The sequence below is a fragment of the Danaus plexippus genome, chromosome 8 (genome assembly GCF_018135715.1).
Source record: "Danaus plexippus chromosome 8, MEX_DaPlex, whole genome shotgun sequence".
Classification (NCBI taxonomy): domain Eukaryota; kingdom Metazoa; phylum Arthropoda; class Insecta; order Lepidoptera; family Nymphalidae; genus Danaus; species Danaus plexippus.
Window position 1 is genome coordinate 4,582,328 of NC_083542.1, and position 27,950 is coordinate 4,610,277.

Here is a 27,950-nt window from a genome sequence, read left to right on the forward strand (position 1 = left end):
GTCATTTTTGACATCTGACATCTCTGTTTATAGAATAACTTATTATTGTATATAAACATTATATACCTACTTATATTTGACAATTTCTTATAAACATAAACCTTTAATTAAATTATTATTTGTAACAATAATAATCAGTTATGGCTGTAGCTTTTCAGCAACAAATTTTTGCATTAGATGCCCGTTTTAATGCATATCGAGCGCCAGGAAATCCAAACTTTAGTAAGTTTAACTTTCCCTCATATTATGTTTGTAAAGCAATTCAAATATTTGTTAATAATATCGTATTTTGTACAATTTTCCATGTAAAATTATTTGTGAATAACTAAGGGAGTGTTTTTTACAGAGACCCTTTACATAAGGAGAAGAAGCCAGCTGTTGAGAGAAAATGCCAAATTTAAGGTATATTTTTAATATACTATTTTATTTGTTTCATATAGATAGTTAAATGTGAAAGTAAACTTTAATCTCGTCTCCCTGTGATCACAGTTGCTGTGAAGTGTAAAGGGACCTAAATGTCACGAGTATGTAGTTCATGAAGTGATAATAATCCGAAAACCCTTTCATTTCAATGAGTACACGCGAAAAACTTAGATATAATGAAGTTAAATAAAAGTATGTAATTATAGATACTAAAATTATTTTTTATTAAATCTATACAGGATATTGAAACAATTAAGAAATACATCAATATTAGAAGCCAGTTGCTTCAACGCAGGTATGGAGTGCAGGACAATATATCAATCAGTTCCTCATCATCCAAACAAAGATCCAATAGTAAGGTGAACAGTGACTTCTTTCTTTAATAAAACCAATAAATTTTGATGTTTGAAAGTGTGGTTGGTTGCTCGGGAGAAATAATTTAATAAATAGTCTGATTCCACAATATGTAATAAACTAATATATAATACATGCATACTGTATAAGAAACTTACCCAAGAGTTATTTAACTCTTATCTACTTCTGTTCTATATAAAACTAGATTAATGTGGTTAAATAGTGTGAGAGAAATTAATTGTGACTTAAATAATGATGGTTTGAAATAAGAGAGATTTAAAAATTATATATATATATGTTGCATATTAAAATTATTATCATTATTTACTTCAGGCCAGCCTGGCAGTCGATGAGTGTATAACAATCAATCCCAAGAAAAAAAGTGATATGACAATATCAGAGAACTATGCTTTCTCTGGCGTTCATCATATATTTGATCAGGTAAGACTTTGATCATAAATCTAGCTCTGAAAGCAATATTTATATTTCAAAAAATATTGTTAACCAAAAAACATAAATAACCCCGAATTGACAGTTTTTATTACAGAGTAATTAATTTTCTTGTTGTGTATTGCTTTGTAAATTTTAAATCTTTTTGATCTGTGTAAAAAATGAGGAATAATTGTATATACTCTGTGTTCTAGCATACAGGTCAAGTAAGCATGGTAAAGTTTGCTAACAATGACCGTTCAAAGCTGTGCTGTGTCTCTCACGACGGAAAGGTTTCAGTGTGCGATGTTACTGCAACACCACCAAAGGTGTCTTTCATGCTTGAAGGTCACACCAAACCAGTCACAGGTATTTTACAAAAATTACAGACATACATATATTATTAAACTTATTGTGTTAGACATAAAGATTAATCTTTTGGCCACATCAAAGAATATTTTATGTTTTTACTATTATGACAAATATAATCCTAGTCACAGTTTAAATTAAGTCAGCATTTTGACATTTCAATTCTCTAAAAAGTCAGTTTAAATAGATGATTTCAAAATATTTAATTACCATTATATTTATATATATATATATATTAAATGGCTGAGTGTTTAGAAAGACAAATTATATTGATGTCTCTGGTTCTATGGCAAACTGACTTAAGAAAATATAGTTTTAAAATAGCTAAGAAAAAAATCCTCTGTAAATAGTTGTTCAGGCTCTTGTATACTCCTAATAAGTCTATTTCCTTACTTAGTATATATTTCTTATAACAAACAAGTATCTTACTGCAGTGCACTGTCTTAATGAAAGTTTGACATCGTTAAAGCAATAAATATGACAAGTTTTCAATATCAATTTTTCAGGGTGTGATTGGTCGGCGTCCAACGAGCTTTTGGTGACCTGTGGTCTGGACGGTATGCTGTTGGTGTGGCACGTGGGGACCGCGGCCCGGCTGCGTGCGGTGAGAGACCAGCTCGCAGCTCCACTACTCTGCTGCGCCTTCCAGCCCATCAATAATAACATGCTCATTGTATCCTTTCACAGATTATATATGACATGCGTGTGTTTACAAGAATGATTAATTTAATAGAGAGTGGTTTTAAACATTTTGAAATGACACTAATGAAAAATGATTAACTTTAATTCTAAGCGTAAAGGCTGGCAATGCGAGAGGTATGGTTGAAGTTCTGAATGTATCGACGGGGATATACCCTAGAGGTAAACGATGACTTTTTATGACATTGGTGTCTGTTACATATGTTATATTATTTATTGGTTTATTTAATGTTCAGGTGGAAGCAGTATCCTTGGCGGACAGGTTCTGTCTATAGCGTGCGAGTCCAGTGGTAGAATATTTTGGGCGGCAAACGATAAGGTGACTAGTACAATTTTCATCTTGTCATTACAAACATACACGTATAACTTTTAAATTCATCTATTTAGCAAATAATTCGTTTATTTCAAAGTTCCATGTCTTATATGTATGTATATATATATAGACCCGCGAATCCGTATGCGTAAAAAAAAACAATGAAAAATCCCCCACACGTGGGTGATTTCGGAATTTTGTTAAAAGTAGCCTAAGTTACTTCATATTTCATCAACTACCTGCCAGTAGCAGATAGCTGATGTTACAGTTTCGTCGAAATCGATCCAGCCATTTCAGAGATTAGCCAGAACAAACCGACAGACAAAAGTTGTAAAAAATGTTATTTTGGTGTACGTACCGACTACCATATATATATATATATATTCGCGTGTAGTAAACATTGGCTGTATCAATATTACAAACAAACACTCCAAATTTATTTATATGTATCGATATAATTTACAAGGTATGCTTGTTGGTAGGGTTTAATAGTGAGCTACAGTACATGCGGCGCGGGCGGGTCGTTGAGGAAGCTGCGGCGCTGCGCCGTGGGCGCGGCCGTGTCGTCTCTCAGCTGGAGTCCGTGGCTGGCGCGGCACCCGGCGCTGCTGGTTAGTGCGGCCGACGACTCCTTGTATCTCTTCAGGTAGACATTACTAAATATTAATTTAAATAGCTCATTTAAGATCTGTAGGAATATCGTAAAATCGCAGAGGAAATAAATAAAATATAATTTGGAAATAAACTGAACTTTTAATTAGCACGTGCGTTACGATCAGAACATTTGAACAGAGAGATTTTTTCCGTTAGAGTCATAGACAAGAGTGACCCCTAGCGGCATTTCTGGTTTGCGTTCCATTTCAACAAAATCTTTTCATAACGAATTTAATATAATATTTTTTAGGAAAATATTCTATACATACATGGTGTTTAGGAAATAAAAATGCTTGTTGTCTTTGGAAACGGGCGTGAAGTGAAAAGTATGTAACCTATAAATAGTATCGGACTTGTTGGATTATTTTAATTTCATTAATACAAAAACTAAAGGTATCATGAATTCCAATAACGGAGGGAGCTATGTCTATGAACACATACATGTAGCTGATGAGAAGGGAGTGTCACTCTTGTTTGTATCTAATGTTTTATTTGATGATGTCGTTCAGGATTTCCGATCGTGAAGGAGGTCTGACCCTGAAGAAGCGTTTCTGGACACAGCACCGCAGCCAGCGCGTGCGCTCCACCTTCTGTCCCTTGATGTCGTTTCGTCGCGGGGTGTGCGTGGTGAGCGGCTCCGAGGACGCCTGCGTCTACTTCATGGACATCGAGGGCCACGCCGACCAACCCGTCGTTAACAAACTTCAGGGTATATAGACTAGACACTTTAATAAAAATAATATATTATATGTATAGTTAATTGTTAAAATTTTAATCGACACCCATCAGCCTTACATTGAATTTTTTTATTAATTAAACTTGTTAAAAATTTGTTGTAAAATTGACAGTATTCAGTCACGTATAAGGAACATTTTAGGATAGCAGTAATAAATTATAATGTACGTTGTATCTGAAGGTCACGCGTCGCCCGTGCTCGGGGTCAGCTTCAGCTACGACGAGAGCCTCCTCGCCACGAGTGACTCTTCAGGACTCGTCATCATATGGAGGAGAGGATGAAACGAATAGCAATGAACCTTATTGACGACACGTTAAAGTTGTTTTTTCATTATCAAATAAAATTGTGACATGTGAACAGAATGAATGGACACTCTACTTATGAGGTGTACAACTATAGAGTATCGTAAGCGGATCGATCTCAGAATTTTGATTTGCTTATTGCTCGCTATTGACTGTGTCTTATGATGAAGTACTGTTTTATCGGACATGTATTTAATTCGCTAGAAGCTTTTATATTCTGTGATTATAGTATTGTAAGTAAATAATTCAATTATACTGGTTTTTCAGTCGTTCTATTAACGAGTCCCTGGTTTGAATGCTGTCACCCATTTCTGTCGGACTCCGTTCTTTGTTAAGTTTCATTACTTTACTAGTTGGTGTTAGTTTATTCCATAGAATTTATGCGATATATGTATATGAATATCGTAAATAAAAAAATAATAAAGATTACCTGCTGAATATATAAACTGCATATACTGGAGATATTTTTTTTTATTTACAAGAGTGTAAAATATTTTTATTTAGAAAAAATACAGCTGTCAAACCAAACTTACCCATGCCGGGAGGCGATGACTCCCAAAGAAGTATTAATATTCTGTATGTGAATTAAATTGAGTTAACAGTTGCCAAGCCACATCCTGTAACCAGTCAAATTACTCGAGAGATGTTTAATAACATCCCGCCGCCCGGTCTGAATAAAAGCCATATCAAGTCACAAACTTTAATCATTTATTTTTCATATAAATATTTTTAAAGACTCCACAAAGTCACAATATGAAAAAAAACTTCCGATGCGTTTACATTCACTAAATACTGCTGAGTTCATACAAAACAACAACTTACAAACAATAAATACAGCAATAATTGTAAGACAAATTAATTGTAATAATTCCATGTAATTATTGTATAACTGTAATTAAACAAGTCCATTGGTTTTGGAGATTATTGTATTCATTATATATAAAATCTAATCAGTTTAATAATATACCGGCCCGGCCAACCGAAACCTTGGATCATCGATTTCGCATTCTAAATCTAAAAAAAAAACATAAAACCTCCATTTTAATTGCAACAAAATGAACATCTACCGATTATTTACAACTGTACATTAACGAAACAATTAAAAAAAAACTGTAAAAAGTAATAATAATAAAGATCAGAACAATAAACATGTAGTAGAATTAATACATTTTTCTTATTAAAAAAAAAACAATTACCGTTTCCAATTCATAAATTTTAAATTATATTTACAGTACACGACTAAATAACTAAACCGCGACACGGAAACGAGGAGGATTGCACACGAGGTCACACTTGGACGTTCTCCTCACGGGATGACGCGCACTGGCACTGGCGGCTCGGCGGCTCGGCGGCTCACGTACGCTCGGTGCGATACTATACTTCGATAACATTCATATCTATATTCTAAGTGTTACGGTATAAAGGTAAAAATTACTAGTACTGAGTTTCCGTCCGCCGAGACTCAATAGATACGAAACGTTCGACGACCCCCGAACATACGACTAACACTTACTAGATATAATGAGTTCACTTAACTAGGAGTTGGCTTTCGATATCGAGACACTAATGAGTGCAGTCCGACAAACCGTTTGAAAGTGACCGGCTGAGAAATCATTGATAGAATATAACATGTGATAAGAAAACAGAAATAATATATTAAAATAATTGTTTCCGAACTGCACCCCAAATAATAGTGATGCGTAGCCGTTGTGCGCGATAGTGTTGTTTGTATAAGTACGGTAAATACTACGGAAACAGAGTTAATTTACGACACAACACATACACTTAACTCGTTACATCCTTATAATCAAATACATGTTACGTAATCAAATAAATAAAAAAAATATATAACATCGCGTGTTCCAGTGACATGCCTCGAGACTACGACGTAAAATCTAATAAAACGCTACTATATAATGTGAACAATAAAAATTTTAACTAGCATCTAAACTATCATTTGTTAACTGCGACCGTGTAAAATATCGTAGGCCGTAACTATGGCGAGAACGAGCCGAGAAGGCATTCCTTACAAATACAATTATAAATATGACAGCGCTATATCTACACATACGTTAAATAATTCACGGCTCTTTGTACCATTGTTGTGTATCAATGATGGCGGGGCGGGGGCGGGGGCGGGTCTGCTCGCGCGCCGGCAGCCATCTTTATATAGTACGTATCTCCATTGTTCGTATCATTACAATCATAAAAACAGATCTAAATTCGATATGTATAACATGTCATGCGAAACTAATGTATTTACTACGGTCGGCGATCAGCGACGTCTCAGGCGACGCCGGGATACGTTGGGGTCAGAACAAAAATGTGGTGGTTTGTTAGGACAAGGACCTTTATATGAAGGTATTATTATATTGTTAATAAAAATTATGGAAGAAAATTATAGCATTAGCTGTTTTTGATAACTGAATATTCCTGGATCCTCGTCCATACCACCTAGCCCAATACTGCGGGAGCCCTAGCTTATATACAGCCTACTGACTACACTTTCTCTAGGACACGTCGGAGGCCGGTTTGTTTCTCTCTAGCGTTGTCTTGGCGCTGCTCTCTATCCCCGAGTCTTCATCCCCACTGTCCAGCACGGTCCCCTCCCCCTTCGTCTCTCCCCTAGCGTTCCCCTCCTTCACCTCCTCCGAGGTCATCTCGCACTGCAGTAATTCATCTGTTAGTATGATCTTATCAGTGTCCGAGCTGTTCGCCGGCCTGCAGTGGGCGCTCTTCCCGAACGTGGAGAAGGTCGGTTCTGGCATGACGTCTTCCCTTGTGTCGGTGGTGGTCGGAGGTACCGTCGCCGACTCGTCTGTAATCTCTCCAGAGTTAGATCTCTTGGGTTTGTCGAGCACGAAACTGAACACGCGACTGTGTCTGGGTGACGGCGCGTGTGCGTGCGGACTGGGCGGTAGATCTAACTTCAGTTTATCCCTCGTGTGCCGCAGACCCCCGAGCGCCTCTCTGGGCGAGCTCGGGCTGACTGATTCGCTTGAGCTGGCGCTGTCACCGCGCCAGCACGCATCTACTTCCGGGAGCCTCTTATCTTTGAAGTCTTCTTCTACCGTCGAGCCGGGAGTTATATCTTCGACACCCGAGTCAGGGGTTGTGAAGTCGAAGGACGGCGTCGGTGTAAGGGCTATCGCTGTTTGAGTATTATTACTGTTGGTGTGTACAGGGGTCGCTAGGGGAGACGGGGGAGGGGGAAAGTCCTCGCTGACGTCATCAGACAGCTGACGCTCCAGCATAGGCTTTACGTGCATGCCCGGGAAGAACTGGCTTGTGGTGGACATAACGCCTAAGCTCTCGAAAGGTCGAGCCGATGATGATATGAAAAAGTCTTCGTCGTAATCTAGAATAAATAGACATATACATAAAAAATATATACAGAAATATTCTTATTGACAGATTATCAACGAAGAAATATCTATAAATAATTTACCCGCTCCAAACGCTATCCCTGAGCGTAATGAGAACAGATCTAAGGGGTCAGGTCCTCCGTATAACTGTCCGTATCCCATTTCCGCTTCTTCAGCGCTCGTCGGATCCCAGTCTACAGATAAAAAATATATAGTTAATGTGACGTCTCCAATATAAAATATTTTATAATAAGGAAAACATACCCGAATAAGTGGAGTAGTCTGGCAGGTATGACGCTGGAGAGTCCACTTCGATGTCAGCGACTTCACGAGGATATTCATACACACAGTGGTACTTCTGCCTCTTGAAAACAACACGTTTCTTGCTCTCCTATTGAACAATCAATGCACATTTAGAATTATCCTATAACAGTATCTTCTTTTTTTCCAAGATTAATTCTGTATGATGGCGATTAGCTTTTTAAAGTCCATGGCTAAGTGTTTAAGGATCGCCAGGCATTCAGGGACATGGCTACTGAGACTTATTCTTTATGATTCTGGTGTATTATTATATTGCTCAATTATGTATTAAAATAAATAACTCAGTGGCTACTATTTTACTCTAGCCAAGACTCGTATCGTTAATTTACCATTTTTTAAATATCGACTGTCACCTTCAAGACCAGCGCGCGCAAACAATGCAAGTTCTTTTATAGGCAATTTTTTTTAACATAACTTCGCTACTCACAGGTGGTTGTTCTAAACTTCTGAGAGATGATTTAGCCGGAGCAGCCCTACAGTCCCAGGAGGAGGGCACGAACTCAACTTCGTCTCCTTCCGATCCCGAACCGGATTCTCCGCCCGAGGACGCGGCACCCTCACCCTGGACATCACCTCCTCCCGCCTGACTCTGGGATACACCCTCCCGTTGCTACATACAACATACATGTAACTTATATATGAAGGAATGAAGGAATTAATGAACAGTGAACGAACGATGAATGAACAATAAATATATTCACATCGATGCCAGAAACTGAACTATCGACAAAATCATAAATGGAGTAGCGACTTACATGAATAAAACATACATATGAACTTGTGCAACATACGCATTACAAAAAATTATAATATGGATAAAGTGACAAATAATACAAAAATCTATGAAGTTCAATGTATTTATATTAAACACAACTCACGTGGTCGAACACAGTGGATGGGACCAGCGAAGTCAGCTGTCCGTCGCCGTCCTAACGCCACACACAGATATACATACATGCAAGCGAACCGACACCAACAGAAACTCAGAGCAGACATATGCTAATGTAACTAACAGCTGATCGTTATACAAGGTGTTGTTTTAATATATATTGGTTCATGTGGAACAATCCCAGTATACAGGTTGGTCCAACGTATATCTTTAGAGAATATGTTATTGGATCATTTTGCAAATTCTTTATAATTTCAGTAAATTAAATATTTTTGTTAAATTTCTATACAAAATACAAATATACTGAACGCATATGTCTACGAAACGAGTGAGGGTAGAAAGTTCTATACAAAGGAGTTCTAGAAATAAATTAAATATAATATTAAATTAAATGTTGAATAAATATGAAACATAAAAAAAAATATTTTTCCCAAAATTTTAGTCATGGCAAGTCTTTCACTTAAAAAAAAACAAATTAAAAACAAATTCGAGTTTCACTCAAAGTAAAAAAAGTAATACCAGCAAATAAAAAATAAAATTTAAAATATCCCACACCCAAACAGCAAAATTAGTGAACACAAAAAATCTAAGTATAAATCCACACCTATTGGGTTTTAAAATATATATAGAAAGGAAATCGAACCCTCAAAGGAACATTCAGCAAGCGTTTCATTCACTAGTTAAATACCAAAACCAAATAATATGCGATACATATGTTTTCTTATTCTACCTTCCATATGAATTCACCGCTGGACGAGTTAGACGAGTGACTATCGCTATCGCTGTCCCACTCTTTCAATATCTCGGCTGTGGGATCTTTTTTGCTATCCTGCTCACACTCAGGTGACGTTGGATCAGTTGGTGAATCTTGGGTGAACGATGTGCTCATTATTTCAGTAGCCGGACCTAAATCATACGTAACATAATAAGCTACATTGTGCGCTAATCACGAGTCTATAGGGTTTTCCATTAAGGGCGCTTGATCTTTGAAATGCAAAAAAAAATACATGTAGGAAAGATATTTGCGAAATTTTTTTTTTATTTGGAAGGTCTATCGACCCCATTATGTATGGAATATGACATCATTCAAATGACCGCCACGGCTTCGGTTGGTGGCGCGCACACGAAAGGTCCAATTTTCGATGACTCTGGCGCACAAATCGGGCTGTATTTGATCGATGGCGTGGCGTATGTTGACTTTGAGGGCATCGGTGGTTTGCGGCTTGTTGGCATAGACCTGCGACTTAAGAAAACCCCACAAGAAAAAGTCCAGCGGGGTAAAATCGCACGATCTCGGTGGCCAGTTCACGTCGCCTCCGCGCGAGATGACCATGTCCAGAAATTGCTCGTGCAGAACTTCCATCGTAGCGTGTGCTGTGTGGCACGAAGCGCCGTCCTGTTGAAACCACATGTTGTCCAGATCCATATTCTCGATTTCAGGCCAAAAGAAGTTGGTTATCATCGACCGGTATCGCTCACCATTGACGGTGACGGCCACACCATTATCGTTTTCGAAAAAATACGGACCAATCACGCCTCCGGCCCAAAATCCGCACCAAACAGTCACTTTCTGCGGGTGCATTGCCACTTGGTGAACCTCGTGTGGATTGGTCTCGTCCCAAATACGGCAATTTTGCTTGTTGACATAGCCATTCATCCAAAAATGCGCCTCGTCGCTGAAGATGATTTTTTTGCCAAAATCGGCGTCAACTTCCAACTGCTCTAATGCCCAGTCAGCGAACACACGGCGCTGTCTATGGTCATTAACCTTGAGCTCTTGGGTCAGCTGGATCTTGTACGGGTGCAGGCTCAAGTCACAACGCAAAATTCGCCAAGTTGTCGTCTGCGAAAGGCCGAGTTCCTGTGCGCGACGCGGAATTGACTGCCGCGGGTTTTCGAAGACACTGTCGCGCACAGCGGCGATATTCTCGGCAGATCTCGCGTTACGTTGACGCACGGGAACCGGCTGATTGTTAACTGACCCGGTTGACTCGAATTTGTCCACCAAACGACGGATAGTCGACTCGGCAGGACGATCATCGCGACCGTAAAACGGGCGAAGTGCGCGGAACGTTGCTCGAACTGAAGACCCATTTTCATAAAACAATTTTATGATTTGCACGTGCTGCTCGACACTGTAACCTGCCATGGTGGTTTGGGAGGACGGAATGAATATAACACACTGCATTTGACAGCTGTCACTCAAACAACATGGCCGCAATCAGCTGTCAAAGTTCAAGCGTCCCTATTGGAAAACCCCATATAATAAAACAGAATATATATAATACATTCAGAACATTATTATATGTATCAAAAGATCAGCATAAAGCTGGAAAGAGATTTAAGTCTACAAATATTTAATACGCACCAGTAAATCTTATATCGCTGAGAAGGGGAAAGTAGGAATCCAATTGGCAGAAGTTCTTTTCGTTTTGTAAGAAATTGTCTGTTACCAGGGCTATCTTTTTATCCTCTTCGTTGTCACCGCCGTCGTTTTGCTTATTTTTGTCGACGGAGACGTCCGCTGTTACTTCATTGAGCGATCCCTCGTCGTTGACCTGACTCATGATGGATTCCGAATCCGTTACGATGTCAGTTGATTTCTCGCAACTAATAGTTTGCTCCTCTCTGTTAACGTCGCTGCTGCCGAAGTCGTTATCGTCCACGTTACTCTCTAACAGTTCCTCGAACGTTTCGTGCAGATAGTTCACTGTTGCATACACTTCATTGCTTCCATTGCATTTAGTGCCTTCTTTTAAAACAACATTTTCATCTGAATTTTTCACTGATCTGTTTTCTTGAACACTTTTTTCTCTTCCTGTCAAAGATTCGCTTTGAGATTCTCTCGCACTAGGTTCGGAGTAAATACTAATCGAAGAAAACTGAACATCACTTAGAGCCTCGTTTTCGCATATATTATCAACTAATATAGCGCCGCTTAAGCCATTGACTCTTTCATTTGGTTCAAAACTTTCGTTGACCCAAATATTCTTGACGGCTTGATAGCCACTGGCGTGTGAATCATAAGAGTCGTTTGCATTGTTTCGGTTCGACTTTGAATGCGAGTCGAAAGTTCTGTTAGGGCTCACCTTAGCAGCTATTAGGGGACTCTCAGTTATTATAATCGAATGCGGCTGTTCTGTCTCTTCTTCCGCATCCAAATCAGTAATAAATACGTTCAATGGTTGATCATTACATAACGCGTGAGATTCAGCCAGGTTCGAAATGTTAACTATATAACTAGGAGATTCTGTTTCTGAGCTTTGTTTAACCGATTGACTAGTAATATCAAAGTCAGCGTTAGTGTAGAGGCCCATAGCTATTTCGCTAGATCGCCTTTCGCTTTTTAATAAAAGAGAGCTAGCATCGGTAACCGACGAAAGATCCTGTGGGCGGTTTTTGACCGAACTCTCGAACTTTTGGAATTCATCCTGACTCCCTCCTTCTATCTGACTAGATCTCTCCGACTCGATAGTGTCCTGGGGCTTTGCATTTGCAGAATTTTCAAAGTCCGAATATCCTGGTGTATTATCTGTTAAATCTTTGTTACTAATCGATTTACTCTCCCCTTCTAATAGAATTTCGGAACTAACACCATCTTTGCTATTATTAGATGATATGTCATGAGGTCTTTTTTCAGCCGACTGAAAAAACGTTTGGAAGTTGGGAAGACTGCTTGCAACGCACTCTGAATTATCTTCGTCAGCATCAGGCAGTTTGATAGGTATTGATTCAACTTCGTCTACATCTTCGACCACGATGGAAAACGGAGTGCTGGTTACCGATTGGGCCAAGTTACGAAAATGGATATTCGGACTTCCGTTATTGTCGTTTTCATTTAAGCTCGGTCCTTCTAAACTCTCACACTTATTGACTTCATCAGATGAATCCTTCAGACACGTGATTTCAACACTATCTATTTTTCTTAATCGCGGCTCTACACTAAGCTGAGGACCATCGTTTTCAGAACTTTTTTTATTCTCAATGACTTTTGGAGGAGTAAATTTATCTTCATCGCCTATTGGAGATCTCCTAACCAACTCTGGTTGCTGAAGTTTCCACGAGTCATCTATACCCGATGCCAATTCCGTTGTGCAGTGTGAGTAAGTCGGTAGCCCGGACATTAAGGTTCCGTATGCTAAATCTTTCGTTTGAGTATTTTTTGTTGAGTCGTTTAAATCAGATTTCGTTATGACGGAGGGCGTAGTGCCGACCGCTTCTGATTTTACTTTCGTGTACGTGTAATTATCGTTAGCAGTAATTGAGTCTGGTGTAAATGTTTCGCAGACTTCAGATTTACTGTCGTGAATGATATACGTGGAACAATGGCTTAATTCCTTATCATCATCGTTGTGGGTGAGAGTGTCTTCACTTTCACTCATATCCTTTTCTATATAAGCCTCGATATCCACAGCTACGTCCGAATCCATCGCAAGATCGTCAAAGTTTTCTTCAACATTATATAGCGTGTCGTTTGAACACCACGAGTCTATACTTGCTGCCTTTGATAAACATTGGGTTTCGGACGGCTTGGACGTCTTCGCGTCTGTGGGGACGGTTGTTTTTGATACTGTTGAAACACCAGCTACGTTATCTGATTCTGGTACTGATGTATCTGTGGTCGGGCTGAGAAGAAATGGAGATACTTGAGACAATCTTTCGCAGTTCGCATCTTTTTCATCGTCGTTCTTAGTGTATGTCAAATCGTCGATTGGAGATGGGATTTCATCCAGTTTTTTCAACGGACTGGCGTTTAAGCTGTCAGCGCTCATGGTGATTCTGCAAAAAAAATATATATATATATTAATGGACACAAGAATTTAAAATTTCCAGAAAAAGAAAAAAAAGTAAAGTTAAATTTATTTTTTATGCCGTTTGAATATACTAACTCTTTGCTGCTTGGAACTTCTTTCTGTACAGTGTAGGTGTGATTTATATCCTTGGTGATCGTGTATGTGGAGTGTTGCGCGGTCGGAAGGTCTGTTAGTTCGTCGGAGTTGTTGCAAGGCTCGGGATAGCTCGCAGAAGACTCCGTACGGGTTGATGTGTTCCCTGTTTAAATGTTCCAATTTAACGTAAAAAACACGATGGAATGGTATATAAATGAATTTTAGTGCTTGATTACTCTTAAATCTAAATTATGTTACTATATAGTATATTACACAGCAGTATAACAACGGTCGAGCCAGTTATACGCTGACTTGTAATACTTTCTGGTTAAGTTTTCATAAATTATAAACCAATACACACATTGATCATCATTTTCGTATGCAGACAGTTGCATGCGTGTCTCCTCAGCGATCGGTGATAGCGCGCCATAAGTTAAAACTAGCTCAGGAGGCGGAGGTAGTTCCGTCCACTCACTCTCTACAGCAGGTTCGATTCCTGCTACCTGCAATTTTAACCTTTTTTATAATTTTCTTTTAAAATGAACTACAATTAATAAAATGTACTGCACATACCTGAGCTAATGGCAGTTTCAATTCCAATTCGTTTCTCAGTTCTTTCATTCTTTCCTCATCAATGGCAAGACTATCTCTTAAATTCTCTCCTGAACTTTTATTGCCTGCCAAGTAAGACTCCGCTACAGCTTCGCTATCTGCTATTATAACAGACTCATTAAATATAAGGCTTTCTTCGGTTAATGGACCCGAGTACTCTAAATTCATGTTGTTCTCATTCTCAGCCATTGCCAACTTTGTAGTAATTTGGAGATCAATTTGGTTTAAATCCACGACATCTTCGTTGGAAGCATTTGGCAAATTAGAATTATTTATATCTATGTCAACTAAGTATTTTTGATGGCTTGTAGTGGCAAGAAAATTTCCTGGCGAATTAGGTGGTGTCAAAGGCGAAACATGTTTTTCCGTCGAAGATTGTTCTTCAGTTTCTTCCGTTTTATTGGCTGAGAGGGATTCCGGCTTTCCTTCACTGAGCGTTGCTATATCATCAAAATGCAATTCGTCCGGTACAATATCCGGAACTTCATTGAGAAAATTGCTATCCCTTAATGGAGAAGGCGTTTCCAAGTTCATTTCGCTAAAGTTTGATGAGAGCGCCAGTATCTCTTCTTTGTGGAGGTCGGTAAGGTCTGACTTAACACCCTTAAAAAGGTCAAGGGTGAAGTTTTCAAAAGGGCCTAGTACTACGGAACTGTTTTCATCATAGGTGTCTGTGTGGTGACTCTTAGATGGAGAGTCAAATGGACTTACATTTTCCGGGACGTGTTTTTGTTCTAATTTTGTTAACGTCACTCCCGGTCCATAGTCGGGCACTTTAGTCACAGACATAATTTCTGTCTCCTGATCTTCAGCCTCTAAAGTACTGTCAGTTGATGTATTACTGCCCTTAGGCGTACTTGTATAAACATTACCAAGTTCAACAGTTTTACTACTTAACATTTTTTCAGAATGTAGAAAATCATGAGTTTCCTTTACCAAACTAGGGAGATCTAAATAAACCGTGGAATCGTTTTTAACTAAACTCCATTGGGTGTCCGTATCGGATACATCTAAACAAGATTTAATGACATTTTTAATATTACTATCTAAGGATTCGTCTTTTAAAATTTTACTATTCGTATCATTAATGAGATCCATATATACAGTGCTATCACTAAATTTTTCTGTTGATGATTGTTCATTGGGGCTTATATTAGATTCTATTGCATCTTCGGCCTCTCGTGTAATATTTTCTTCAGTTGCAAACGCCTCAGCACGAATAAGACCAGGAATTACTTTATCACTAGTTTGAACTTTATCAGAAATGGAATCATCGAGAATTCTTCTACAACTATCGACTCCGTCATTATTGACTATTACATTTGATTCGCATGTGTTTACATCACTATTTTGTACTGTTTCAGGTTGCTCTGTTCTTGTTATTGGTTCTAAAGGCTGTAAGCTGGCGCTTGATATTTTTTTTTCTTCAGCAGAAAAATCATCTCTATTTTCAGAGACTGGCATTAATTCATCACTTATTTTGTCTCCATGTATGTGGTTAGCATCGCTTTGAATGCTTTCCTTCAACTTTAAAACCATGTTACTTGTTTCGTTCACATCACTCTGTAATTCTGTGTATACTTCTTCATGTGTATTTTCGTTTTTTATTTCTTTAGCCAAATGTTGTTCTAGTAATATTGAATTGGTTTTAGATATTATTGGTTCTTGGATTACAATTTGTGTTGCAGCTACGTTATCACTATCATTGGAAGGTCGTTTATCAATATCGCCAATTAAATCAGCATCCAACGATTCATCGTACTTATTTGTATAAGTGCAGTTCATCACAGGGCTGATGCTTTCGTTGCTAATTTGTTGCTTTCCTTGACATGTAGATGAGATGTTTTTGGTTTCACTATTATCGGCTATAATTTCGTTGATGGCGTCATTTAGTCCCTCGTTTGACAGTACAGCCGTATCTAGCATTTTATTACAAGCTATTTCAGGCCCTTCAGTATTTTGTAAGAGAACGGCAGGAATTTCTTCTTCCTCATCAGCATTTTTTATGTCGTTGGTAGCACTTGAACTAATTTCATCAACTGCATTATCATTACAATTAAACTGTTTTGTGATTGAATATTGTTCATGGCTATCACTTTTCTGTTGTTTTCTAACTTCTGGTTGAGTATCATTTGATATTTTTTCGTTCACAATGATTTCATCTTTGTTTCTTAGCCCATTTTCTAAGTCTATTTCATTTTTAATAAAGGCGATATTATCATCTATTGACTTATTTTGTTTGCAAACACTTACTAGTTCACTTGTATTATTGTTAGATGTTTGACAGTCTTGTTTTAAGATCACTTTTTCCTTGTTTTCACTTACACTAGGCATTGAGGATACACAGAGTTCCATCAACTTGGGCACTACACTATTATTACTGACTACATTATTTTCATTTGGCAAATGACTATCTTCATCTCTTGGTTTCAAATTATCCCTATTCATAATACCGAGGCTCTGTTTGAAATCATTCAGGCTACTAACACTTTTTAAGTCCACGTTCGGAGTGTCTGGAGTAAGATTTTCTAAAGTCTGCTGACTTATTGTGTCGCTGTGCCGTTCAAAAGAATGGCTAAGCGTGCCAATTGTATCACCATCTCCTTCGTCTTCCTCGCAACGTACTGGACTCTCCGATTTCGAATCAAATCCCATATCTAGAATATTCTGAAAATTACTGATACCAGGCGATTTTACCATACTAGTTTGCATTGGATAATCTTTCTTACACTCTAAACTTAAATTATCCCTGGATGGACTGGCTTGGTGACTGGATTCCGAACTCGAAGTCTTCTCCGAGTTCAAAATGTTATCGAGATTCTTTATGACGTCACTAACGTCTTTGTAATAACTAACGTCGTCTTGACTGCCATTCATTATATCCTTCAGCCAAGGATCCATAGAGCTGTCGGAGCGGTCTTGTTCCCTCTCCCTACTATCCTCTAGTTGCATATTACCTTGATGGCATTCGAGCGCTGCCGTTTCGTTGTGAGTGAGGTAGATATTTCTTACGTCTTCCAGAGACCCGTGCAAGTTAGTTAGACTGTCGGACTTCAGTTGAACAGACAGTGGGTCTCTGTCGGACATTATGCTGCTAGTACCCGAGACGGCCGTGTCTAGTTCAACGCTGAGGGAATCTTGCAAAGTTTGTGTGTTATCATATTCCTGGTCAGATCTAGTGAAATGTGACACCGTGGAGGTGGACGGCGCGTGTATGATCGCTACGTGTTCATCTATCTTGGGTATGGTATTGGGTTTTAATTTCTGCCAGCGTTCCTCGAAATCACTGCTGGAGTAGCCCTGGTCTTTGGCGGAGTCGTTCGTGTGAGAGTGCGTGTAGTACAAGTGGTTTATGAGAGCGTGCACTTGAGACGCCGACGGACGACCTTCTGGATTAGAGCTCCAGCACAACTGCATCACTTGGTATCTGAAAAGATATAGAGAAAATCGTATACAACGAATATAACCGTATCAGTTTCGTCTAAGTCATATAAAAAATAATATTGCATAATAATCACTTATCTTTATTTATACAAAGCCTCATCTAATGATATGTTCTATATTTTTTACCCTACTACATATGATATTTATGTTTATTTTGAATTATCTTGATTATATTATTTGATTTAAATAAGATTTCTTTGGAATAAACTAATATACAAAATACAAATTTCTATTCGGATTTCTCTTCCGAGTAGTTTGTGTATGACTTTAGGTTAAGATTATGATTGAATGTCTGTTAAAGTTAACCGCTTACTTAATGTATTTGAAAATACCTTCTTTTTATATGTACGAGATATTATAACTAACATGATATACATAACTATGCTTTTGCCACATGCAAGCTAAGAACGCTGAGACTATATACTAACAGATGGTTCCGGTAGGGGCAAGGCAGTTCCGGGGCAGGCGCGGGCGGCGGGGGTGGTGTCGCTCCCCACGCACACACCTCCCACACCAGCCACCCCAACGACCAAACATCGCTGCTAGTCTGATATAAACATGTAACAAAATATATATACAAATTAGGTATAAGGAATAAACTCACTTTTCATATTTTTGTTTGAGTTAAGTAGCGTCTTAATTTTCAGTGTGTCTCATCTACTATAAAGTTGATAATATATTAAATAGAGATACAAAAGCCTTAATTTTTTTATTATTAAGAGCTCTGTCATAACGCATAAAAATCCGTTTTTAAAGTGGGTAGTTATATAATAGTATCAACTGACATTGTAGATGGGCGGCTGTCTGTTCGTCTCGGGCGGCGCACATTGTACTGGGGCTTCACTTGCACTGTAACATCCGAGGACGGCGCGAACGTTCTCATTACCACGGACCAGTATGTTGCCACTCCATAAATTGCTGAATAAGTATAAAAAAATATATTAATATCCTATGGTTATATAACTAAGTAAGATAATGCAGTTATAATATATGTAAATTTATTAAACATCATAATTTTAAAACTACCCACCCGTACAAGTACCCTCTCGAGTGAATGTACGCAAGGGCGGAGCTGACGTCACACATCAGTTGAAGGGGTACCCCGCTTTCGTTCAATATAGCCATTTTTGGACGGTTCACTATTAGATATTGTTGAAGATCCTAGAAAATTATAAATGTATTATAGCTATGTGGTTTATGATTAAGTAATAAAATGTTATATTATATTTTATGGTACCATTGAACATAATTCAAAGAGAAGTATCCACGGGTCTTCCTGCAAGCATTTAGCAACGAAACTCAGTACGTTCTCGTGATCCATGTCTCTATACAGTCGGGCTTCATCGAGGAAACGCGCCTTGTCTTCCAAACTGACATTTTGATTGAGGATCTTCACTGCTACAGTCGAGATGCCGCATCCATCGTCTACTTCTCCCTTTACTACCTGAACAAAATGTTAAGATTCATTCGAATCGATTCACTAAATTTGTATTATTTTATTTCATTTTTTTAAAAGGCTTACTCTGCCAAACCAGCCGCGACCGATTTCTCTTAGATACTGAAGTTGGTCCCTTTGGAAATCCTCACCAGCTGTAATAGGTGAAATAACATAAAAGGTTAATGGGTTTCAAACGAGACATCATATATTCATTAAGTAGTATGCTCACCGAACCAATCCGCACATCTTTCAAGCGGATCTACAACACGTATATCGGCCGGAAGCGGTTCGAATTCAACGACCGATTCCCGACTAATCCGATTCCTCTCTTCATTCTCGCTAGTGATGTACACGGCTGCGTTGTTGTTAGCGATGTTCTGCATCTCCCGCAACGATATCGGACCATTGTTGTTGTCTTCACTAATGTTGTTGTTGACCGGCTCAGAGAAACCCGAGTCCAACGGCTGAGCGCGCCGGCCATCGTGCAGATGCGTCACGCTCGCGGTAAACAACTGTCATTATAATACAGCACTTGTAAAATATACAGAACCAAAGTAAATACATAACTTATTGGTGTTATATATAAACAAAAGAAACAACCTTGAATTTCTCGTGTATTAGGATCTAATTTAGGCAGTGTTAATTATTATCTTATGATATAAAAAGTCATATTGCTCTAGGGGACGCAAATGATAGAACACACCTTAATTTTATGCACGTTCCTATACAATATATACGAGCAATTACATATAAAATAATGTTTAAAATCATATCAAGGCATTTATATGTACATCAGACTGTTTAGTTACAACGTACATTGAATCTTTATTTACATTTATAACCACATATGTATTTGTACAAGCGATGAATGAGGAAAAATTTTATAGATAATTTCAATAACGTATATCTCTTTTAATATTCCAAGAAATACAACAAAGCAAGAATATTCTATTTATTGTATTCTATTCTATGTACCTGATTGTCCGCTCCTTCATTTGGCTGCAGGCAACATACAAAAAATATATATAAAGCCTTATAGACGATATAAACATCTATTTAAATTATTGCTTGTTACATGCTTAAATGACAATGAAAGATAAGTAAAATTAAATGTAATGAGATGTTAATATTTACAAGTGATATGGTTTAACATTGTTTTTTTACTGGTGTATATATATATATTCTTTAATTTATTCGTTTTTATCTTCATAAACATTATTAAATTTCCGCATACATTATAATAATTTAATATTAAATGTTGGTGTGATGAAATCCTCAACTATAGGAATGAAGTAACCAGTTTCTCCCTCATATACTTAATTGATACAATCACGTATTAAGATGTCATGTATGTCACACTTCAAACTGTGAGTGTTTAGTTCAACGGTGCGAGCCCGTGGTTGGGACTAAGGATATTGAATTGATCATTGTACGGGGAACACCCTAGATGCGGCTGATTAATAACTATGACTCAGAGTTCACAAATCGACAACAACGTAATGTAGCGTTCATTTTTCATGGTCATATAATTTGTATTGGCACACCTTCACTGCAGAAACAGCTACCGTTTCCACACTAACGAATAGAACAGTAATATTATAACATAATAAATTAAATATTTCTATTAAAAATATATTATTGTTTACTATGACTGCGATGCCCAAGCCCACGTCGATGATTTAAATCAAATGACCGGAAGTCATTTTACAATCTATCGTAGGTATTTAACGTTACATAAATGAGTTGATACTGTTATAAAATTCTAACGTAATCATGGATGGATGTACGACTGTATGTTTGTCACGAACATATATTAAAATTTTATACATCCAATTCGTGGGCGAAACCGCGGGTAGCACTAGCCTAATAAAAATAGCTAAATGACATATTGAATATAAAGAATGAGCATCAGAATAGCTCGCAATATGATATCGAATTCCAGACATAGTTAGTCATATGGACGATATAAGAATTATTATAAATAGATGTAGCTTTAGATGCAATCGCATCCTGCAGCGTCTCGAGCTGTCCGTAGCTCATGCTGCAGACGAGGCGGTCAGACGTCAGTTGTGAGTCACGTTAATTACATTGTAGCAACTAGCACGTGAACGACATATAAGAAAATTGTTGACATTTATTTGATTCTATAAAGTTAACGACATCTGGGTAACGATTATCACACTATAACACTATATGTCAGACGAGTATGACACAGTGACTTTCGGGAATATCGTTTGAGGTGAATTTAACGTTATAATTAATGTACTATGATGTTCACAAATTTCTTTAACATTTCCCCGTCGACAATGATATTTGATCGACGTGAATGTCCTTTCTGTTATTCTTATTATTTTGGCACGGTAACAATGTCGTAAGTATTGCTACTATTTTTACTATAATAGATTTAAAATAATGCCATGCAATGGATTATTCTGTTACATGGAAATTTCATTAAGATTATGTAATTTGTTTTATAGTTTTAATCGGTAATGGTAATGTTCAAAAGACTAAACAATATTGAGGCGCGTCGTTGTAGACTTCTATAAACGACATTTTAATATATTATTCAATATATTATTCTCGGATACAGCGTAATATTTGTATGATGATTGCACTTAAGTCTTAGCAATAAATAAGTTTATAGCAAAACGGAAATGTAAAATGATGCACCTACAAATAGGTTTTAATGAAAAACACAGAAATTAATTAATTAGTACGTTTATCATATATACATGTGTATATAATTCTATGTTCCCATACCCACGTTTCGTATTGTTACTTTTGTGTTCGTATTGACTCTAAGTCACGTTCGCTATTTCATTGTTCAATCCTCAGAGTTGGTTCCCGTGAATCGTATATCTGTACTATGTGGCACTAAGTAACATTGTGACGTCACAGTGTTTAGGCTTTGTCTGATACCTCAATGGCCGATGGTAATTGTTGGCTGTTCGGATCGGACTTTGTACTCTTTTACTCCTCTTTATTATTATAAATGTTATAAATTTAAATTTCGAATAGTCGTATTTCATTTTATTTAAAATACCAATTTGAGATTTGGATTCTAGTGATTCCTTCAATCTAAATGTGTCTTATTCGTATGTTACTTTAATATAATGCAGCTTACATAACAGACGAACATGTATAGAAGTAATTATAGGCAAATCGTTTTAGTCATAACAATCACGTCCGCTTGTATACACGATTATTATGTACGCATTTACAATGTATGTCCGGCCACATCTTCGAAACCGCTCAACCGAAATAAACAAATTTTTCAATTATACTGAGAATTTGATTTCATTATTGGAATGTTATGTGACTTAAAAGATTTAGTTTTTCAGATCTCGATTTAAATTTATTATGTTAAATATTCGATATATTTATTTATTGCATATTTTTATTTGTTTTATATTATAAATAAAACGTTATAGAAAATGTATTACTATATAATTATGATACGAACTGAAATCAGCTCGAGGAGATACTTGGACTAGTTTTGAGACACAGCCATTGTAGTTTTTTTAATTTAAATGTTTCATACTTAGTACCTCTTGTCATAATTGTAAAACATATATCTACTAATAAACTGAATATAATGAAGAAAAACCTATATTACTACTTTGATAAATTACGTTTTCAGTGGTGTTTTATACTAAACACGTTATTTTCTTTTAACATTACGAAAAAATAAAACAAAAAGCTTTGTTATACATTTTAATTAAAAAAAAAATATTTGATTACAATTTACGTATCACGTGTTCTGTTTATTCTTAATAATCGAAACGTTATGTAATAAATGACTTGAGTGTTTATTTACAAGTGGTACCTTAATGTCAGCTGTCCCTATTCACACGAGTGATTGCGTGTGGCAAGTGAATAAGAGCGCTCGTTCAAATGAGATACACACCAACTTCAGATTCACCTACCGCCGTTACTTCGATATTATTGATTTATAAAACTACCTAATAATGAAGAATGTAACCACGTTCGGATTTATATATAACTATGTATATATAATAATATAAAGTCTATATCACAAACAAACAACGTCAGTCTCAGAATCATTAAAAATAATAATTATTAATTACTTATTATTATAACTTAGAAAATGTATTTTTTCTTATTATTAATAATAGCAAATAGTATATCACTGTTACAAATTATATAGACCGTATATAATGAACGACAAGTACGAAACTAGAATCGCAAACTAATATCAAAATTGTTTATAATTTAAGAAATTAAATTAATTCTTGAAATTGATTCTTTAATTTTATACATTCTTCTTAGATTTAAATCTTGAGTTTTACTTGTTTTAACACAAGTTGTATATTAATAGTGTGTATTTAGTACGTAAAATTTTGTATAAAATAGCAGTTTAGAAAATAATCATAGTATGTATTATCAGAACGTTATATATGTACATTATATAAACATGTCCTCACTCCTGCCATTCAGTATTTTACACTCGAAAAACATGAAACGCATTGTAATAATAGTACAGTGGTAGGGGTGATATTGTTTGGATGCATTAGTATGAGAGGCTAAAGGGAGGTCGGATGCTGGAGAATAGCGAGAGAGAGGTCTAAGATCGCTTGTTACGGGCGCCGTGCCAACTCCGAGCGCCACTGCGCCTAATTCAACGTATGTCACTACACACAGATATTTAAGTTAAATTTTTAACAACCCTGTTAGATATTTTTAAAATTCTTTATAATTTGCATTAAACCCTATAATGTTAGTAGTTTTTTTGAAATGTAGGTAAGTATTAAATTTATTTCAATAAAAATCGAACCGTTACAAAAAAATAACCTATTGATGATATTATATTAAATTGAAAGTATCTTTAACTAATTATATATAGGATAAAATCAAAATATTATGCATAATATTTTCTATTAATCTGTTTTTTATTTATTAAATAAAGTTTATAATATTATACTAGGAGTGAACTGAAATCTCTAAAGAGTCATCCTTACTGCGGAAAAATCGGCCGTGTCCCAGTTATATTTTAAGTCGGTCATTGACTTTGCACAATGTTTTCATGTACTGTCAAACATTCTACATATTTATTTTGATAGTTACGAAATAATAAAAATAATAATATTCACAACTGTCACTGGATATCATCTCTAACCTTTGGTATAGAAAAAAACTGACTTTAAAGGAGTTAAAATATATATATAAATATATAGATAATATTATTTAATTTGTACATAACATTACTACTTATTATTTTCACTAAACAATATCACAATGTATAAAATTTAATTAAATTAAAAACTAATTTGTGATTTATGTCCCTATAGAAAAGATTAAAAGTTCCAGACATTTAATAGCTTCGTATTAATTAATTCATTACTATAATTACTCGGCGGAATGACGTCATATCTGCGTCAATTATGGGAGAAACTCCTCCCGACATTAAATTATTGGATGGCATTAAGTATTTTAAGTTCAGACCAAAATTATTGTTCGTAGTAGATATATTTTTAGTACACATAACAAAGTCACAGTGTATAAATATTACATTAAAAGGTAAGTAAAATTATATTATTGGGCTAGTAATAATAATGGTTGGCCTAATAATTAAATTTGAATCAAATAGGAAATATGGAATGAAAAAATGTATCGACAAAGGCAGGATTCGAGCCGGTTCGAATGTACATACGTGTGTACGTAAACATAACATTCTGGATATTCTATATCAATTTTAAATCAAATTTAATACATAAAAAAAAAATTAAAATAATCAGCCAGTACAGGTTGGATTGATATTTTTTTTCTAAAATCTACCGTTTAATTTGATATTGGCACTATTTTTATAACTTTTAGCTAGATAAAAAAATCAAATAACAACATCATGGCTATAAATTTTAATATCAATTGTACCAAATGACTCCAGACTATATATATATATTACTATCATTCATCACGTCAAAGTTTTTTATATCCATCCTTTTATCGGGGATACTTACAACTTTATTTTAAACCATAATTAATTATTTACTATAATAACTTATTTGACAACTAAATTTATATGATATTTACAGGAATTGCTAGCTTTTGAAAACATCATCCATACTAATTGCCAACATAAAAAACAATACGATCTTATTTTGCTGACAAGCATATTGTATAAAAACAGGAATTTCGTTCAATCTCAAATAATAATAATTTAATATTCAAAATAATAATTATTATCATAAAAATTAAAACAGAAGACACGACAATTTTTAAATCATTAAGCATAGTTTTATTGAATTATCAATATTACTATATTTAATGTACTTATCGACAAGGAGTTCTGTATCAAAATAATGAACCTTATATCATTTTGAAATTTTCAATATAAAAACTTTTTTATAAATATAGCGAAACAGAAATATTTTTGTGTATATTTTAAAACGACAGCGCACGAGTAATTAATAGTTACAAGTATGAAGTACTTATACTTCAGTTGTGAAGCAGCTATGAAGCCAGCCAGACTAGACTTCAGACGGGATAATTATTATATGGATAATAATAAAGACGATTTATATTTATATTCTCGAAATAAACACATGTATAAAATTACAATAGGATTTTTATTATTAGCTCGTTACATCATGATATTTGACTTAGGGTGTGAATTGCCTTGCAGATTTTCTAACTATGTAAAAAATGCAAAACTTTACTTCAACACGTAACGATAATATAAATACGAACAATATATTACTACAAACATTCTACGCAACGTCTTCACGTATATAAAATGCATCATCGCAAAGAATAGATTTCAGTGATGCCAAATATTGGCTGTTAAGTGACTCAGGCTGCATTGGCTTAATGAGTCAAACTGATGGTTTGAAATTAATTAGTGGCCGACCCCTCACACACGAAACATGATATCTTAGTGCTTCCTTCACATACGTCGTCTGAGGCTTCTCACTTGAATAACACTCATTTAACGCACAATATTAAACTACAATACCTCTATAAGTGATGAGCGTTTTCATATGAAGTTATTTCACACCGAGTTTGTCATCAAATCGACCGTGAAATTTATTAGTAATGTAATATTTACTATACCAACGATGCACGCATTATCGCGTATATGTTTTGTAAACAAGGTCCACTGTGTTAGCGGTTAGTCATCCTGCTATGTTAATTAGCAATGTTATATATTAAAATCAATAATCAATGCGTACTATGTAGGTCGAATATTTGTTATCAGTCAAGGACTCTGTTAAAAATGCATGGCCCATTAATGGTTTAAATTGTTCTGTGATAACACTTTGTGTAGGGGCTGAGGTTCAATGACCACATTGTCGGCTATGATGTGATAATTTTTATTTACATGGCAATATTTACTGACATATACAGTGGTATACTCCTTGATAAAATTGTTTTTTTTGGTACATCTTAAATATTCGAATAAACTTTATATAAGAAATTTTGATGGCTAAACCTCATTCAACAAAATTTTTACCTACCTAAATGAAGAACAGAAATATTACAGAATTTTCTTTTAAAGCATGTTAATAAGTATCTATCAATAATATTTGCTGTTGTACATATATTTTATAATTTTATTAACAGACAAAAGACAAATAAAATTATTATTTAAAGAATGTTAGCATTGACATCTATGAGACACTGGTTTCTTTAACTATTTTTCGACCCCAAATTGCCTTAATATTATATTATTAATTAATTCTTACCTTACAATCCTTGTGCCGATAGCACCAAGTACATCCAAACAGCACTACAGCGGCAGTAAGGATCAGCGCCAGCGCCAGCAGCACTGTACTGCTCCATCCTTCCAACAGTAACCCACTTGACTCTAAAATATGAACAGTTTTGAATAGTAAAAATAATATAGCTTGTGTATTAAATATTTTATGCATAGTGTATGGGGATAATTCTGCAAATTCCTTTTTCTAGGGCTGTATAGTATGGTACATGGTACATGTAATGGTAATTTAGAATCTACCCTACATAAAATATAATATTCTCACAAAGCTAGTCTCATTTTCATTTTTTCATATCGCAATTACTTCCAGTTATATTCCTTAAATCAATACTATCTGTAAATTAACTATACTAAGAAATTTTTTCAAGGCATAACAAATAACATAATTTTTTTATGTTTATTTAGCATTTCGGATAATAGGAATAAAAAGGTGTTAATCTGACAATATAGTGTGATTGCAATAAAGCTATTAGATTCTATGTATAAAATTGTTATTTAAAATATTACTATGTAAAATACTGAACTTACCGTGCGGGTAGACCCGCGGCGTTGGGTCAACAGGGAATCCTTGTGAGAATTCCAGGCCCGTTGAGAACAAAATTAAAATCACCCATAACACAGCCATTATATTTACATTATTTGCACAGCCGTATTATTTTTCGTTTCATTATTTATTATTTTAATACATCACCATAACACAAAAAATACACGGTCCCTGACAGGTTTCCACTGACGAAAGAATACTAGAGCACTAAGGAGTATTGAAGGTAGAAGTTGGGCACATATAACATTTTACTAGTCTAGATTTATTTAATACACACCAAATATAAAATTAATTATGTTTTTCGTGCACATTTACATATAAATTGCGCAACCCACAGCTGTACAGAACGCCATTTTTCGATATCAATGTTAACTGTTACGAATATTGTTATTGTTTCATATTTTTTTCAAAGGTAACATTAATATTACTGTTGA

At 35.8% G+C, this 27,950-nt stretch overlaps 2 protein-coding genes across 4 annotated transcripts; one reads left to right on the top strand and one right to left on the bottom strand.

The window, feature by feature from the left end:
* Positions 1–2: 2 nt before the first annotated feature.
* LOC116771787 (WD repeat-containing protein 13-like) lies at positions 3–4,977 on the top strand. Its single transcript, XM_032663760.2, has 11 exons — positions 3–222; positions 347–402; positions 663–782; positions 1,111–1,218; positions 1,422–1,575; positions 2,082–2,248; positions 2,376–2,436; positions 2,511–2,593; positions 3,070–3,233; positions 3,751–3,950; positions 4,158–4,977. The coding sequence occupies exons 1-11, from the start codon at positions 141–143 to the stop codon at positions 4,256–4,258; spliced, it is 1,296 nt and encodes a 431-aa protein (XP_032519651.1). The 5' UTR covers positions 3–140; the 3' UTR covers positions 4,259–4,977.
* Positions 4,968–27,884, bottom strand: LOC116771794 (uncharacterized). 3 transcript variants are annotated; one of them, XR_009752606.1, is made up of 19 exons: positions 27,501–27,884; positions 26,941–27,062; positions 19,467–19,749; positions 19,322–19,389; positions 19,037–19,243; positions 18,830–18,960; positions 18,585–18,717; positions 18,228–18,346; positions 14,317–17,782; positions 14,105–14,246; positions 13,744–13,906; positions 11,223–13,633; positions 9,585–9,760; positions 8,844–8,894; positions 8,393–8,575; positions 7,909–8,035; positions 7,728–7,838; positions 5,476–7,637; positions 4,968–5,293 (listed from the first exon to the last, which is right to left on the bottom strand). XR_009752606.1 is itself a non-coding variant. In XM_061521285.1 (18 exons), exons 1-18 carry the CDS (start codon positions 27,595–27,597, stop codon positions 6,790–6,792), a joined length of 8,838 nt encoding a protein of 2,945 aa, XP_061377269.1. In that variant the 5' UTR covers positions 27,598–27,884; the 3' UTR covers positions 4,968–6,789. The 3 variants fall into 3 exon arrangements, 2 of the variants coding, with proteins under 2 accessions (XP_061377269.1, XP_061377270.1); XM_061521285.1 differs by having other exon boundaries at positions 4,968–7,637; XM_061521286.1 differs by lacking the exon at positions 8,844–8,894 and having other exon boundaries at positions 4,968–7,637.
* Positions 27,885–27,950: the final 66 nt, after the last annotated feature.

Excerpts from the sequence above, each read along its gene's own strand:
- LOC116771787 (XM_032663760.2), top strand. The coding sequence starts at position 141 with ATGGCTGTAGCTTTTCAGCAACAAATTTTTGCATTAGATGCCCGTTTT. Across the intron at positions 223-346 it reads GCCAGGAAATCCAAACTTTA|AGACCCTTTACATAAGGAGA; the intron begins GTAAGTTTAACT and ends TGTTTTTTACAG. Across the intron at positions 2,437-2,510 it reads GACGGGGATATACCCTAGAG|GTGGAAGCAGTATCCTTGGC; the intron begins GTAAACGATGAC and ends TTTAATGTTCAG.
- LOC116771794 (XM_061521285.1), bottom strand. The coding sequence starts at position 27,597 with ATGGCTGTGTTATGGGTGATTTTAATTTTGTTCTCAACGGGCCTGGAA. Across the intron at positions 18,718-18,829 it reads TCGAGAGGGTACTTGTACGG|CAATTTATGGAGTGGCAACA; the intron begins GTGGGTAGTTTT and ends ATACTTATTCAG. Across the intron at positions 7,839-7,908 it reads AGACTACTCCACTTATTCGG|ACTGGGATCCGACGAGCGCT; the intron begins GTATGTTTTCCT and ends TTTTATCTGTAG.